This window comes from Mirounga angustirostris, unplaced genomic scaffold (assembly GCF_029215605.1).
Source record: "Mirounga angustirostris isolate CCGP_5_RB_7025 unplaced genomic scaffold, mMirAng1.0.hap1 SCAF_17, whole genome shotgun sequence".
Taxonomy (NCBI): Eukaryota; Metazoa; Chordata; class Mammalia; order Carnivora; family Phocidae; genus Mirounga; species Mirounga angustirostris.
Genome location: NW_026991725.1, coordinates 7,173,869 through 7,190,071, shown reverse-complemented (window position 1 = coordinate 7,190,071; position 16,203 = coordinate 7,173,869). Strand labels below are relative to the sequence as shown.

The following is a 16,203-nucleotide window of genomic DNA, read 5'->3' as shown; positions in this document are numbered from 1 at the left end:
CTCAGGTTGTGGTCCTGGGGTCCTGGAATCAAGCCCTGTGTGGGGCTCCCTAGGTCTGCGGGGAGCCTGCTTCTCCCTCTCCCTCTGCCTGCTGCTTCCCCTGCTTGTGCTCGCTCTGTAAAATAAATAAGTAAAATTTAAAAAATAAATAAACTTAAAAAAAACTTTTAGAACCTTTTTGTTTCATTTAGAAGCCAGTGAAAATACCTGGCCCATTCAGTAATTATCTTTAAACTTCTTAAAGAAATTGAGGTTTTGTTGTTCTTTGGGTTTTTTTTTAAGAAAGGGAAAGAGTGAGTGTGTATGAACAGTGGGTGGGGGAGAGCAGAGGGAGAGAGAGAATCCTCAGCAGGCTCCACACCTAGCATGAGCCATTGCAGGGCTCGATCTCACAACTCTGAGATCATGACCGGAGCCGAAATCAAGATTCAGATGCTCAACCAACCGAGCCACCCAGGCGCCCCAAGAAATCCAGTTTTAAAAATCAGTCGCTGTTAAGCTATTTTAAGTATTTTGGAAGTTCTAAAGAAAAAACAAATCTGAACAGAGCGAAGACCAAAATGTCAGTGTCGGAAATGGGGGTATCAAGAGTGGCTTCCTGGAGGAGCTGAGGCTTAGGCTTTTGAAAAGAGTGAGAATGGGCTGAGCAGATGGGTGAAGAAGAGACTAGGTGGTGAGAGGGTATTGTAGGCAGAATAAACCCCATGGCCAAACCATGAACTGTAACAAACCTTGGGTACTCTAAGTAGCTCATTAATATAACAGCAGGAGTGACTGAGACAGAGAGGGGGAATAGGGAGGGTTTGATAGGTCTATGTGTCGTGGTTAGTTAGGAGAGCCAAGTGAAAGGAAATATGGAGGACAGGGCACAAAAGGCCTCGTGGGCTTTGCTCTGGACTTTGCGTACTCTTTAGGTTCCTCTTGGGAAGGGGTGTGTTGTGATCATCTTTGCCAACACAGTGCATGCCTTTATTATCTTACCTGTATTGTTTGTATGTATGTATTTATTTATTTATTTATTTATTTATTTATTTATTTATTTATTTATTTATTTATTTATTTATTTATATATATTATCTTACCTATATTGTTATTATTTATTTGCAATACTTCCCTGCTGTTTATTCATTTTTTAATTCCCAGAGTCAGGCCTGGTGTCTGGCACATAATAGATATTGAATAAATGTTTGAAGAATGCATTATAAAAGTTTGTCATAAAAGCTTTTCACAAAGAAGGCATAAAAATGCCTTCCTTGGTCTTTTGTAAGAGATGGCATCACCCTATTTATCGTTGAGAATAATTAACAGTAGTTCCTTACGGAGGCATACCAAGCAGGTGACTACATTACCTGAGTGCTAACTTCTTAACCCAAGGCTTTCCAAAAGCAAACTGGAATACTGCATTGGTGTTAAAGTGTATACTGGCGCCATCTCGCGGTGATTTTAAGCCTTAACCAAATTGAAAGCTTCGTCTGTGATAACCAGAGTTTCAAACAAGTTTCTAACATTTTATAAATTACCGAAGTATTGTATTTAATACTATATTTTGTTGACCCTTTGCCACTATCTTCACACTAACAGTTTTGGATTTAATGTTTTATACATGTATTTTAATTGTGTTTTACAAACATGATGTCTAGAAGTTTTGATAAGCAAAATATTCTATTTGAAATAAAATGGAATTTCATCATTAGGCATACCTGGAGTCTTAGACCAGCATTCTGATCTCAGATGCTATTTGCTGTGTCTTAGTTCACAGAGTTCCAGCCTTGTGAGGTAATCTTTTTTTTCCCTAACATCCTTCTTTATTTTTTTTCCTGGTTGGACATTGTTTCTAAAACTAAAGAATCATGTTCTTTTAATTCTTATCCTTGAAGACAGCTGTTGAGCGTGTCCTGCAAATTTGGTTAAGCCAGAATGACTTGGGTAGTGAACCTTAGCTTTTTATTATTTGTGTGGGTGTTTGAACATGAGTTATGTAGACATTTTGCTTTTGACTTGTTTGTTGATTAACAGCTGAGTCAGGGAATCAGATTATGATCATTGAATTAATTCCTCATGTGTAGGGATTGCTGTGATTTAAGTAGCAATGTTAATATAAAATAAAAGCGTTTTTTTAAATTGTGTTGTTTTTAAATTTTTTATTGTTATATTAATCACCACACATTAAAAGCGTTTATTAAAAATATTTTTCATGCAGAGCATAATTGGAAGCTTAAGATTAATTGCCCTTTTTTTTTAAGTACTTACTCAATGCCAGAGGGAGAGAGGGGTATAATTATCTCCATTTTACAGATGAATCTGAAACATATGGAGGTGAGGTAGCTTTCACAAAGTCTCACAGCTATTATATTTGCAGTGTGAGCATTCAGACCCAGATGTAGAGGACCCCAGAGTCCAGGCTTTTAACCACCATATAAACTCTGTGTCCAACAATGAGGGGGGATTCATAGGAAAACCATAGTAGAAAAATGCACAAGACAACCTTAAAGTGGTTATTAATAGCTTTTATTTAAATATACACTAATTAATAAAAATCTTGGCTTTAATTTATTGTTGACATTATCAGCATCTGCTTGTTTCTACTCCTAATTATAGCCAACAGCCTTCATTCCATTGTGAAGGAAGTTGAAGGTCCTGCACTGGTCCTAAGCAGGAGTGCTTTGAGGCACGGTTGCTGTCTGTGGATGAGCATTTTGCCCGTCTCGGCACTCCCTTCATTCTCAGATACAAACTGTGTCTACCTGTGCCTTTCAGCAGGGGGCGTGTGTTGGCAACAGCTTGTGTAGAAACCTCCATTTGGGTGTTGGCCTGGTTGATGGATGTCTATGTGTCAGTTAATATATATAGGGTGAATAGATAACAGGTTTTCTAAATTTTATATTTAAATTTTTTCTTTGTAAATATAGACACATAATTTTGTGCAGTTGCAGTCACATCATATATGCCAGGTTGTGGTGGGTTTTTTTTTTTTTCCTTTGTTCCTGTGGCTTCCTTCCATCCACCCACATGGCCTTCCTCCTCATCACCCTGTTGTATGTATAAAAGGGTACATAAAACATAACAAGTGGTCTTCCATATTTTTCCATGCTTGTGTAATCATTTGTCAAATATATCTATGTGCAGTTAGATAGCCAAATCATCTGTGGGGCAGCATGCTAGCGTTTTATGGTAAAAAGGTGCGATCATGTTATAAATACTTTTAAAAATACACATACCTTTCAACCAGCTTTCCCACAGAAATGAAAGCATTGATTTGTAAGATTATGTGTCAGGAGTATTTTCTACAGTATTATTGATAATAGCAGGAAGGAAGGGGCATGATTGAATAAAGAATGATAATCTATACCGTGAAATTTTAGGCAATCGCTTAAAATAATGAATTTGATGTGTGCCAAAAGCATCTCCTCTGCCCTTCTCTCTGTTATGAATTTTAGCATTCTCACTCCTTTACTGACATTTTAGTGTGGTTTCAAGAAGGAGAACAAAAGAAATGTATTGGGACAGTTGTCTTTATAATCGCAAATCTGGCTAAGTAGATTACAAGACCTGCTTTAACTTCTATTTCTTTTCTTAGTAGAGCTCTTAGTGTAGAGCCCCTTCTGGTCCTTTTGTATTTGGAAATAGGGAATATCCAGCCTCCCCCAAATTACATTCTTTCTTCTTTCTTGGCTTTTAACTCCTACTGGTCTTTTCTACCAGCAGCATCTAAAGGGGCACAACCTTAAGCATTGTCTCTAAAATTAAATTCAGAATCAATGAAATGTCAGTTCAGAAACTGTTCCTGGGACACTTGGATCTTCTTAGAAATGAGACTCTTAGGGAAGAGAGCATTTCTATATAACCACAGCTACTCTTCTGTTTCTTTTGCTTCTGTACAGATTTGAAAAAGGGCGCATCTACACATTCATTGGAGAAGTTGTTGTCTCTGTGAATCCTTACAAGTCTTTGAACATCTATGGGAGAGACACAATCGAGCAGTATAAAGGACGTGAGCTGTATGAGAGACCTCCTCATCTTTTTGCAATTGCTGATGCTGCTTACAAAGCTATGAAGAGGCGCTCAAAAGACACTTGTATTGTGATATCAGGTATTCAGAGGGGATCCCCTGTACTTTCAAGGTCAAAATGCATTTAACTTATTAGGTACTCAAGGATCCAAACTGTTAAATAGATCTTTTTTTTTTTTTTTTTGAAGTTAGAAACATAAGCAGTTTTATAGGAGAAAAAAATTTTCAGTGAACACCAGATCATTTCTGACGGATGTCTAGTCTTGGTTCATTTATAAATCCATGTTACATGTGGATGTACTTCTGATCATGAAAGATTCTTCCTCCTGTCTCAAGGACAGAAAAGTACTGGATAAAATGTAACAAAGGTTATTTTTTAAAAAGATTTTTATTTATTTATCTGTCAGAGAAAGAGAGGGAGAGAGGCAGGGAGAGGGAGAGAGGCAGGCAGAGGGAGAAGCAGACTCACCGCTGAGCAGAGAGCCCTATGTGGGGCTCGATCCCAGGACCCTGAGATCATGACCTGAGCCAAAGGCAGACGCTCAACCGACTGAGCCACCCAAGTGCCCCACAAAGGTTATTTTAAATAACAGCAGAATGAAAGGAAGAAAATGAAATCCTCAGGTACAACTCAAAGTCAGATTGGCAAGTGGGAGTTAGTGTCACGGGCCATCCAGGCATAGGGACCAGAAATGGGCTGTCCCAGCTGGAGGCTGGAGCTTCAGAGCCTACGGAGCAGGGAGACAGGTGATAGACCCTGTGTGCTCGGGAGCTGGAGCTGAGCTCTTCGCGGAATCTCGTGTAGTGTGAATTGGGGATAGGGAAAGCATCTGCCCGCTGACCCCGGATGGCCTCTCCCACACTGTGGGAATGTATTTTGGTGCTAATAATACCTCACATCTGCATTAGGGGCTTTATACTTGTAAAACTGCTTTTATGACCCTTATTCCATTTTGGTTATCAAAACAATTCTGAGTGCTAAGACAGTTGTGTTTCTACTTTATAGATGAGAATATTAAGGGTCAGAGGAGTTATAATAACTTAGTATTGGAGAATCATATCCTAGGACTACATTATATTCAATTATGAAAGCAATACTACCTGATTATAAAAGGAGGGAGGGAGTAATCAATCATTTAAGCATACAAAGTAAAAGCAAAAAGTCTCTCCCCTTTGAATACCTTGTTACTCCCAAAACTCCAGCAGTAACAGCTGTGAATTTAGTGTTTATCCTTTTTATACATTTTTCTGTGTGTATAACACATAGTCATACATGCATATTAAATTATATTATAAATGTGTAACTGTGTTACAGAATTATGTTATAACTGCTATTATGTAACTTGTTTTTCTGTTTAACACTATGGAGTGGACATCTTTTCTTTCTTTCTTTTTTTCTTTTTTTTTTTAAAGATTTTATTTGTTTGAGAGAGAGAGCACAAGTCAGGGGAGAGGCAGAGGGAGAGGGAGAAGCAGACTCCCTGCTGAGCAGGGAGCCCGATGCAGGGCTCAATCCCAGGACCCTGAGATCATGACCTGAGCCGAAGGCAGACACTTAACCGACTGAGTCACCCAGGTGCCCCGCAGAGTGGACATCTTTTCATTAGCATGCCTATAGAAGTGGGGGACTGTCTAACACCTGTGCAATATTCCATTGAATAGTTGAATCCTTTATCTGCCCAGTCCTCTACTGACAGGCATGTTATTTGCAGGGTTCAGCTGTGACACACAGTATAGTCTGCAGAAATACTCCTTAAGTCTTTAAAGATTATAATAATAATTATTATTTGATCCCATTAGTATTTTTACTGTTTCTGTAGTATAAATTTCTACAAGTGGAATTTGGGGGTCAGAAGGCATACACACTTAAAAATTGGGGTAGCTCGTTCTAAACTGATCCCTTCTGCTCATCTTATACCAGTTGTCCTGCTTTTCCTGTGATGCCATGTCTGGAGCTTGCTGTTTGGTTTGGTTTTATTTTCACTAAAATTGCTCTGACTTTAATTTTTGGAAGGAATATTTCATCCTTGTTAAGATGAAAAGAAATTTGCTGTAGAGCATAAGGTTATATGAACTGGGACGGCTGGGTGGCTCAGTCATTAAGCGTCTGCCTTTGGCTCAGGTCATGGTCCCAGGGTCCCGGGATCGAACGCTGCATCGGGCTCCCTGCTCAGCGGAAAGCATGCTTCTCCCTCTCCCCATCCCTGCTTGTGTTCCCTCTCTTGCTGTGCCTCTCTCTGTCAAATAAATAAATAAAATCTTAAAAAAAAAAAAGTTATATGAACTTAGCCATGGCCAGTGTTTGAGTCACTAGCTTGTTTTGTTTCTGCTGTGCTTAAAAGTCACTGCCAAGCACCAAGACTCTGGTCTCAGGAATTCATTTACCCCATTTTATCCCTTGATATTTTCTACTTAGTACATCTTAACTTGTAATCTGTTTGTTATTTTACTTCTATAATAGGCTTATTTTTTTCTCAGCATTTTTAGGGCTGTTAGAACCTAGACTGTATCAAGATGGGAGGAAATCACTCATAAAAAAAAAGTGATGTAACATAAATAATTTTAAGTAAATAACATCAAAATTTGCAACTATTCTGTTACAAGTCAGCTTACTGTTGGTTTCAGTGACAGTGTTAAGCCTTGCACAACTTTTCCTGCAGGGGAGAGTGGTGCGGGTAAGACGGAAGCCAGTAAGTACATTATGCAGTACATCGCGGCCATCACCAACCCCAGCCAGAGAGCCGAGGTGGAGAGGTAAGGGCGGTACGAAGATGGGGAGATGCTCTCTTTGGGGCTTCACTTTCTACACACACTTGCCAGGGCTGAAGCTCGGATACGGAGCCAGCATTTGTTGATGATTAAATACTATCTCTGCCCTTTGATCTGTGTCACCCTATTTCTATATTCGCTTCTTCGTAGAGAAATACTGCTTGGTAAGCTTTACCTAAATAGGAAACGAGGTAATGCTGCAAGAGTTGGAAGTTTCCCCACTCCACCTGTAACTGCTGCCTTCGGCGTCACAGGTGCTCAGCTAAGGTCTTCCCACGGGCAGATGTCATTGTTCAAGTTGTCTTTGTTATGCTGTCTTCTGAGGAGCCCTGGGTTCCTGGAGGGAAAGGGGGCTCCGGGATGCAGATCCATGCCTTCCCTGAATTGCACTGTCACAGCCCAAACCCCTGATATTAGAAACACTAAGAATGATTCCTTTTTCTTTCTAAGTTTCATGCCAGGCTGCTGTCAGCGTATGACAAGGATGCAGACTACTGGGCGCTGTCTGCGGGACCCGGCTTTTAGCACTGAGCGCCACATAGTATTTTCTTAATCCATTTGTAAGGAACGAATGGATGGGGGTTTTTTTGTTTTTGTTTTTGTTTTAAGAAAGAAATGTGGCGATAAAGTAACATGACTTAACTTTCTTCTATGGTGTGCACTTTTTGAGAGAAAAAAAGATTTTCAGAGTTGCTAGTGTGAAGCTCAGTATTTGTTTTCCGAAGAGTCCCCTCCGCATGCACATTTCAGCCTTCAGTTTATGACTAGAAAAGAAAGGATGCAGGGTTGGTACGAAAGAAGGCGGTGTAGACTAGACTCACCCTTCCAGGGCTTTCCTCATTTCTACATAACTGGGCTGGAGGTCAAAGAGGCCTTTTTCTTGACTGTGACACATCCCCACTTCTGATTCTGAATTTGCAATCTCCTATGATGAAGACACGAATATGAGTCAGTTATCTGAATTTCTGTAGAAGCTCGGGAGAACTAACTTTATTTCTTTTTTTTTTTTTTTTTTTAACATTTTATTTATCTGAGGCAGAGAGAATGAGAGAGAGAGCACATGAGAGGGGGGAGGGTCAGAGGGAGAAGCAGGCTCCCTGCGGAGCAGGGAGCCCGATGCGGGACTCGATCCAGGGACTCCAGGATCATGACCTGAGCCAAAGGCAGTCGCTTAACCAACTGAGCCACTCAGGCGCCCAAACTAACTTTATTTCTAAAGCCAGTTGGTATAGTAGAGTCAGGCATGTGTACATTGACTAGTGTTTCATGGGCATATCTTACTATAGTTTTAAAGATGGTTGCCTTTGTTTACCATAAGTGTGCAATCCCCCCTCCCCACATTTTAAAAGCATACTTTCATGTGGGAGGAGAGAAGCTGGCAGTGTTATGGGGTGACTTAGAGTCATAGAGGATCTGCTACATTAGTTTATTTCAATGGCCAGTGTGATTCCTGCAGGTGTGGCCATGCTAGAGGAGTTTTGCCAGGGAAATAAAAACAAAGACTTAAGGACAAGCAGAAAGTTAAAAAGTATCCATTGGGAGAGACTGTGCTATAGAAAGTTAGCATTCATTGAATAAGGAATGAATGTGTCACCCATTCTTTCTTTTCAGAACACATCTTTTTAAGATTTTTCTTTGTCAATAAAACATGTTCACTTAAAAACTAAAAATTACAGCATTTTGTCCAAGGTGGAAATCCCCCAAAATCCCACTGTACATACCCTGTCAAGCTAGGTCCCTATAGTGAAATGTACTAGCCTTTCCCGATTTTTAAGTAGTTATTGACCTATGTGCCTGCCCACACACACTCACGTGGACACATGCACAGACCCACAAAGACCCTGCAACACATGTTATTTTGCAACCTAATTTCTCATTCATTAGTTTATTCTGGACCTCTTTCTCTGTCAATGCATCCTATACTAGGAAAAAAGTTTTTTTACCCAACCCTACTAGTGGACATTTAGGGTTTGTTTTAATACTGCAAACAATGCTGCAGTCAGCATCTTTGTATAAATGTTTGGATGTGCTTTAACAAAACCTGGTTTTTCTAAAAGGCCCAGCCTCTAAACTTTTTATAATGACTTTCATTTATCTGTGCCAAAGAGTGAAGAATATGTTGCTTAAGTCCAACTGTGTCTTGGAAGCTTTCGGAAATGCCAAAACCAACCGTAACGACAACTCAAGTAGGTTTGGAAAATATATGGATATCAACTTTGATTTCAAGGGAGATCCTATTGGTGGACATATCAATAACTACTTATTGGAGAAGGTAAAATGTGCTTAATTTCTGAGGGTAATGTTTTCCAGTGCTGAATTTTTTTTTAAACCTAATCATGTGTATAGAATTTTTTAAATTACTTAAAAGTAGTTTTAAATCCTATCCTCCCTCCCTTCCTGCTCCTCAGTTCCTTTTCTGTGACAAGATGCTCTTCTTCTCAGCTCCTACAATATCACGGTGGAAAAAGTTTGGGCTTCGTAGATAAGGATTTAGGTGTGTGTGTGTGGCCAGGAGTGGGAGTGGATGTGAATGCATGCCAACTTCTGGGTAAGATTTGACCAAAACACAATCTAGGACTAATCAGTTCTACTCTTTTGACACATCACCATTGCCCATATGTTTTCCTGCTGTTGTCCTGAACACATCGCAGAAAAGCCAGCCCACCCATTGATGCTCTTTTCACAGAATTATGCCCATAGAACTCTCCTTTTTTAAGTGAGATATAATTGATATTTGACACCACGCACATTTAAGGTATACAACACACTGACTTGATACTTCCATGTATATTTATTTTAATGAACCTGAATCTCATTTTCTTCTGGTTTCTGTGTGTTCATAGCGTCCTTTATGACAGTGTAACACAGCAAAATCTATTTCTGTTTGTTAAATCGATGTCAGACCATTAAGGAAATAAGGGTTTTTATCAGTGTCAGTTACAAAAGGACTGGAAATGCCTGGTGTTATCAGTTTTTTTCCAAAATGTTTCGTGGCTTCACTTTACATGCAGAGTCCCTCAGAAGGACCCCTCCGAATGAACGTACAGTGTGAGACCTCTCACAGCAGGCTTTCGGGGGCCATCTAAGGCAGGGGCCTCCATAGACTGGTCTTGCTCAACTGATTTTCCTGCAGGACATAAGGCATTGCTCTTTGAAATGCCAGCAGACCCTGGGGACCCTGAACATCCTTTCCTGTTCTCCCACGTCCAATCCTCTTCCCCCTAAAAATCCCGTCTTTAGGCTCCAGGTTAAAAAAAAAAAAAAGCTTCATTGTCATAAAGTTTAGGGAATTCTGTTTTAAGCAGTAAAAAGAATATTAAAAGTTGCACAGAAAACCCCACAGAGGAGGCCTAGTTTTAGGTGGGTAATCTATGGGGTCTTTAGGACATTTAAATGCACTATTGATAGGCGATTTCCTGAGAACTTGACTTGCACTTTGTTTTCAGGGTGCATTCTCAGATTAATGATTTAATGTGGTGGTTTTTTTTTGTTTTTTTTTTTTTTTTAGTCTCGAGTGATTGTGCAACAGCCAGGAGAAAGAAGCTTTCATTCTTTTTATCAGGTTAGTATCCGCTGCTGTGCAGGTAATCCATCATTGGCCCAGTTGTACCGGGAATGAATATTTTATGTTGGGACTCTCCCCTGTCCCGTGCCTCCTTTGCCTCCATTGGCCCAGGACACATTACACATGTGTACATGCATGCACACACCGTAGCCCATGTGCTGCTTCAGATATTTGATGAGCATGATTATTATAAAGAGCTAGCAGGTGGTTAACCCACCAGATGACTTGACTGCCTTGGTTGAGCATCACCTCCATTTTTTGGCAACGTAGAGAACAGTTTAATATCTGTAAAAGTTTTTGAAATGGTAAATTCTGGATATGTTAAATTAATTGTGTTTTATTTTGAATTGAAGCTGTTGTTCCCGTATTTGGGAGCCCAGAGACAGGAATACAGCTCCAGTTTATTTTGCTCATGGTGGCTATAAAGCAATATGATTACTTAAAACAATTATGAATTCAAGGGAGAATTGTCGTCTTTATCCCATCAAAGCTGTGATTGCTTAGAAAAAAATTTGATACCTCTTTTGAGAATGCTTTTAGAGTCAAAGGCAGAATCTTTTAAAGTAGCCTTTCTGTTAACAAGTCTGTGCTCAGAGATGTATGTATTTAATGTATTTAAGTATGATACATAATTAAAATTTTTAAAGCCCCAAGTAACATGAACCAGTGCTAAGAAATTAAGTGGGTGATCAAATGAAGCAATGCTGTTTGGGATTTTTTAAAAGTAAAACTATAAATCAGTAAGATTGATTTCCATATGGAGACAGTCTCTGCAGGGGATAAGCAGTGTCAGCATAAGTTGAATACAATTCAGCCGGGTTTAATCTTTTCTAGGTAACTGTTTTAACAGACAGTGCTCATTTGTATATACAAGTTCTGGTATATTTAGTTTTAAAAGATCACTTTCGAAAATCTGATAATTATACCTTTTAAGTAAAACAAAGCATACAGTTTAATGTAGAAAATTTAAACGTAGTGCCTTCCAAAGGTATGTTCTATAAATAAGGGCTACGCATCCATATTGTATTCGTGTTTTTGTTGACAATTCACCATGTTTTCCTTAAACTGTTTTTCTACCGAATATAAAAGAGTTCTTTTCATGTCTAGAACCCATACGCTCTTCCCAGTGTTTTTCCTACTTGGATGAATGTGTTAAAATTTGTCTTTGTTCAACCCTTCAGTCGTGGGTATCCAGTGGTGTTCCTTTCCTGACAGAGATTGACGAGGAAAGGCTATTTGTTTCCAGTGTGATTCAGCATGTGACTGCCTGCTGATACCTCTTACTTCCACAGCAATATTGACTTTTTCTGAATTCTGAAACACAACTCTATCTTGTCTGGATAATGAGGCCACTAAGCAAGTGACCACCACAATGCATAAGCTCCTGTTTAACAAATGACCATAGTAAAAGCAAGATTACCATTGTTATAATATTTGATATACTTGGCTCAGCGTGTATTTTGCCAATTTATTTCTAATTAAATATTTTTTCAGCTACTTCAGGGAGGTTCAGAGCAGATGCTATGCTCTCTACATCTCCAGAAATCCCTGTCATCTTACAACTATATCCATGTAGGCGCTCAATTAAAGGTAAGGGCTTCCTCTCTGAGATACAGAATCAGACAAAAAACCGGAGGGGACGTTAAGTAATTCTCTGGTCCAGCCTGCTGCCTTTAAGCAAATGAGTGACTCTTTTCTTCCATTCTGGTTTTTAAATTCTCAGGGACAGAGACTGACTGCAACTTCACTTCAACAACTTCACTTAATAACCATTTCTGTGTTTCATTGCCATCTGACGGAAATGAAGTTTCTCTCTTGTGGGTTTTTTTCAATTTTTAATCCTATTCCTTTTGACACTGTAAAAATATTGATATGACTAGGAAATCCACCTCAGAGAAAGATGCCATATGGTTTGGCCACAGGCAAGTTGGGGAGACAGAAGGAACTTTAAAAGCACCCTGGTTGAAAATGAGTATCAAAGATCTCCTCCATTTACTATTTTTTCAAGTACTGATTTTGACATATCCTGGAAATAGTTTTGTGACCCTGGAGCATTTCTATTCAGCCTTCAAATTTTAAGTTTTTTTCCCTTCACTTGCATGTGGGCCTTTTGCACTCCCATATGCAGATGCTTTTCTGCTCTTTTATTTCTCCCATCCAAGTACTAACCAGGCCTGACCCTGCTTAGCTTCCGAGATCAGACGAGATCGGGCGCGTTCAGGGTGGTATGGCTGTAGACTGCTCTTTTATTTCTAATTAGTGTTCTGCTAGTCACTTTACAGCTCATCCTAATAATATAGTAGTCTGTTGATGGTAGACTATAAACTGGTAATTACAATATTATCCTACTTTGTCAGAGCAAGGTACATAAATACATAAAATAAGATACGGAGGGTAGGTTTTAATTACTGATTCTGAATGGCTGAGATTATAGGTATCTGTGTTCTTGTACTTTTCCATGTTTTAAATTTGTTTTGTAATAAAAAAAAATGCATTGCTTTTGTAGTCAGGGGAGAAATAAAAGAATTTGTAAAAGGAAAGAAAGGAAAAGGATCTAAGATGTGGGAGGTGGGGCGCCTGGGTGGCTCAGTTGGTTGGGCGACTGCCTTCGGCTCAGGTCATGATCCTGGAGTCCCTGGATCGAGTCCCGCATTGGGCTCCCTGCTCGGCAGGGAGCCTGCTTCTCCCTCTGACCCTCCCCCCTCTCATGTGCTCTCTCTCTCATTCTCTCTCTGTTAAATAAATAAATAAAATCTTAAAAAAAAAAAAAATTTAAGATGTGGGAGGTGTTTCCTTTTTTATTTCTATTATTTATCTAAAGCGAATTATACATGCATTACCTGATTAGCTGTATTTTTATTGCCGTGCATAGAAATAAATGATATTTAGGCTTTCCCGATTAATTTTCCATTGTTTGACATTCAAGTTGCATGGGTTTTTTTTGTTTTGTTTTGTTTTACTTTTACAATCATCTCAGAGTAGGATGTCTGGGTGAAAATTAATTGAAAACAAGACAATAGAGGGCAGCACTTGAGCTGAGAGTAGGCCAACAGTGCTCAGAGATGCAGAAGGGATTGTGAAACCAGCACTTAAAAAGCCAATGACCAGAAATGTTCCTCTTTAATCAAATTGTCTTACTGACCAAATTACTTTTGGCCCGATCATGTAGCACTGCCACAGAAAGCAAGTATTAAATGAACATTTAGCCTTTGCCTGAAGCTAAATGTAACTTTGGTTTTCTTTCATCCAGTTCCCATTTCTTTCTCCCTGCCTCCTTTGTTTTTCTCTTTTATAAAAAAAAAAAAGACATAATGTGTGATCATAGTCAGAACCTAAATAAAGATATACCAGAAGAAAAGAAAAAATATACTAAAGGTTACCTTCCAGAGATAGTTATTGATGATGGTATGAAAATTTATTTTATTTTTTTTTAAGATTTTATTTTTAAGTAATCTCTACACCCACTGTGGGGCTCAAACTCATGAACCGGAGATCAAGAATCACATGCTGCTCTGACTGAGCCAGCCAGCCAGATACATACATCTCTATGTATATATATTTATAAATGAAATCATGCAATAAACTCTGATGAAATAAATTTGCTTTTATTAAATGACTATTTATTAATATCTTCCCATTAACAAATATGTTAATAGAATGATTTTAATAACTATAAAGTATTATACTGTGTATCACAATTTTACTTAATTATCCTAAAAATATAGGAAAGAGTGTACAATTAAGATACTTTGGGTTTGGGACGCCTGGGTGGCTCAGTCGGTTAAGCGTCTGCCTTCGGCTCAGGTCATGATCCCAGAGTCCTGGGATCGAGTCCCGCATCGGGCTCCCTGCTCCGCGGGGAGCCTGCTTCTCCCTCTGCCTCTGTCTCTCATGAATAAATAAATAAAATCTTAAAAAAAAAAAAAAAGATACTTTGGGTTGAAGGGGAAGATAAAACCAAATGAAAGTCTTCCAAAACAATAAGAAATTTTAATTTATCTCATGTAACTCAGAGAAGCCCTGAGATGGGACAGTTCCAGAGTTAATTTAATGCCATCACAGTGTTGGTAGGGACCCAGATGTTGTTTGTTTCTCCAACTTAAAACTCTCCCATCCTCACTGGATTTGACTTGTGTGCTTAGGCTGATTTTCCTCATGGCCCCAAAATGGCAGCTGCAGTTCCAGAAGTCATAGGCAGAGGATATGATCCTGGCTCATGTCCCTTTGTAACTAGGGAAACCTCATGTCTTTTTGACCAGAACAGCATCACAAGCCCATGGCTGGTCAGTCCCTTGGTAATGGGAGGATCACCATGATAGTTTCTGCCCATGAAGATTTGCCTCCTGAGGCTGCGGGGTAGACCAGTCCTGAAGGACAAGTATACTTGGAGAGAGGTGAACAAATCAGTGTTCTAGCAGCCAATAGTTCCCCACAGTAGGACATTTAGACTTTCTGTCTAGTTTTTATGCAATTTCAGCACAGTTGCAGTTTATAATAATAGTTCTATCTGATACTTGTCTAGTGCTTTTTATGTGCTAGGAACTAGGGAAGTGCTTTACATAATTCTCATCCAATTTTCACAACAACCCTGTATTGTTGTGCCCATCTTACCCATGAGGAAACTGAGACTCAAGGATGTTAAGTATCTTGCCCAAGGTCAAAGAACCAGGTAGGTGGAGGGACTTGCCTTGTCATGTCCTGGATACTAGAGGAACAGGTACTCATCAGGCACAGAGGACCCCTTCCCATGTGCCTCCTCAAAAGATGAGCGTCAGGCCAGATCCTCTGTGTCCCTGCCAGAGGAGAAATGCACCAAGGAAAAGATCAGTCAGGCCTTCTGCAGCTGCTGCTCTGGGAAAACTTTCTTGAGATAGGCCGTTACCATTGCTTCACTGTAAATTTCTGTTGATGTGTTGGTATTTCCAACCTGATGGCTATAGCTCCTTGAGGCTGGTGATTTATCTTTGATTGTTCCAGTTGGGCTACTACAACAAAAATACCATAAATTGGGTGGCTTATATACAACAAATGTTCGTTTTTCACTGTTCTAGAGGCTGGGGAGTCAAAGATTAAGGCACCTGCAGATTTGGTAAGGGCCTTCTTCCTGGTTTATAGGTGGAGCCTTCTCTATGTCCTCACAGGGCAGAAGGGATGAGGAATTTAGGGCCTCTTACAATGGCACTAATCCCATTTATTGAGGGCTCCACCCTCATGACCTAATTACCTCCCAAAGGCCCTACCTCCTAATTCCATCACCTTTTGGGGGCGGGGGGATATCAAGATTTCAACATATGAATTTTAGGGGGATACAAACATTCAATCTAGAGCAGCCCCCTCGAACCACTTAGAAGATCTGATGCACCAAATGTTTGTGAAAAGTGGTTGTAGTCCCAGAATATCTAATAGCTTGCTGAATGATTGAGGCAGCCCACTCTGCTTTGGGGGATGGGGGCCTTCTTTTCCTCACCTGTGAGGTAAAAAGCCTGACCATCCAAGAGAAGGGAGTATTATTCCCAGACTTTACAAGACTAATTGTGGAACAAAAAGCCATTGGCAACAATAGTCAGGCGTGTGTCTTCGAGAAGCTCCCATGGTCAGTATTTCCATTTGTGAATCACATCTCATGTTTTCTTCACTCATCACAGAGTGGCAGTCAGCTTCTGTGAAGCAGCTCAGGACTTGCTTCCTCATTGAAGATTCCAGAAAAGTATGTCACGCCTATTTTATGTGATGGTGGCTCTCACACACAAATGGATATTTTGTGTGCTGAGTGATATTTCTACTCTTAAAATAATTTTATTTTCTCTGGGTACTTAGTGACTTACTACAAAAGCATCAAAAGACTACAACAAAAGACTAC

General features: G+C 39.6%; 1 protein-coding gene across 2 annotated transcripts in view; it reads left to right on the top strand.

Moving 5' to 3' along the window:
• MYO1D (myosin ID) overlaps window positions 1-16,203 on the top strand; it is a 364,669-nt gene that overhangs the window by 96,386 nt on the left and 252,080 nt on the right. For both annotated transcript variants that reach the window (XM_045889402.3, XM_064582345.1), the window contains exons 2-6: window positions 3,882-4,090; window positions 6,670-6,763; window positions 8,885-9,050; window positions 10,287-10,340; window positions 11,838-11,933. In XM_045889402.3, coding sequence (XP_045745358.1) covers window positions 3,882-4,090; window positions 6,670-6,763; window positions 8,885-9,050; window positions 10,287-10,340; window positions 11,838-11,933 — 619 coding nt within the window. The remainder of the gene's footprint in view (window positions 1-3,881; window positions 4,091-6,669; window positions 6,764-8,884; window positions 9,051-10,286; window positions 10,341-11,837; window positions 11,934-16,203) is intronic.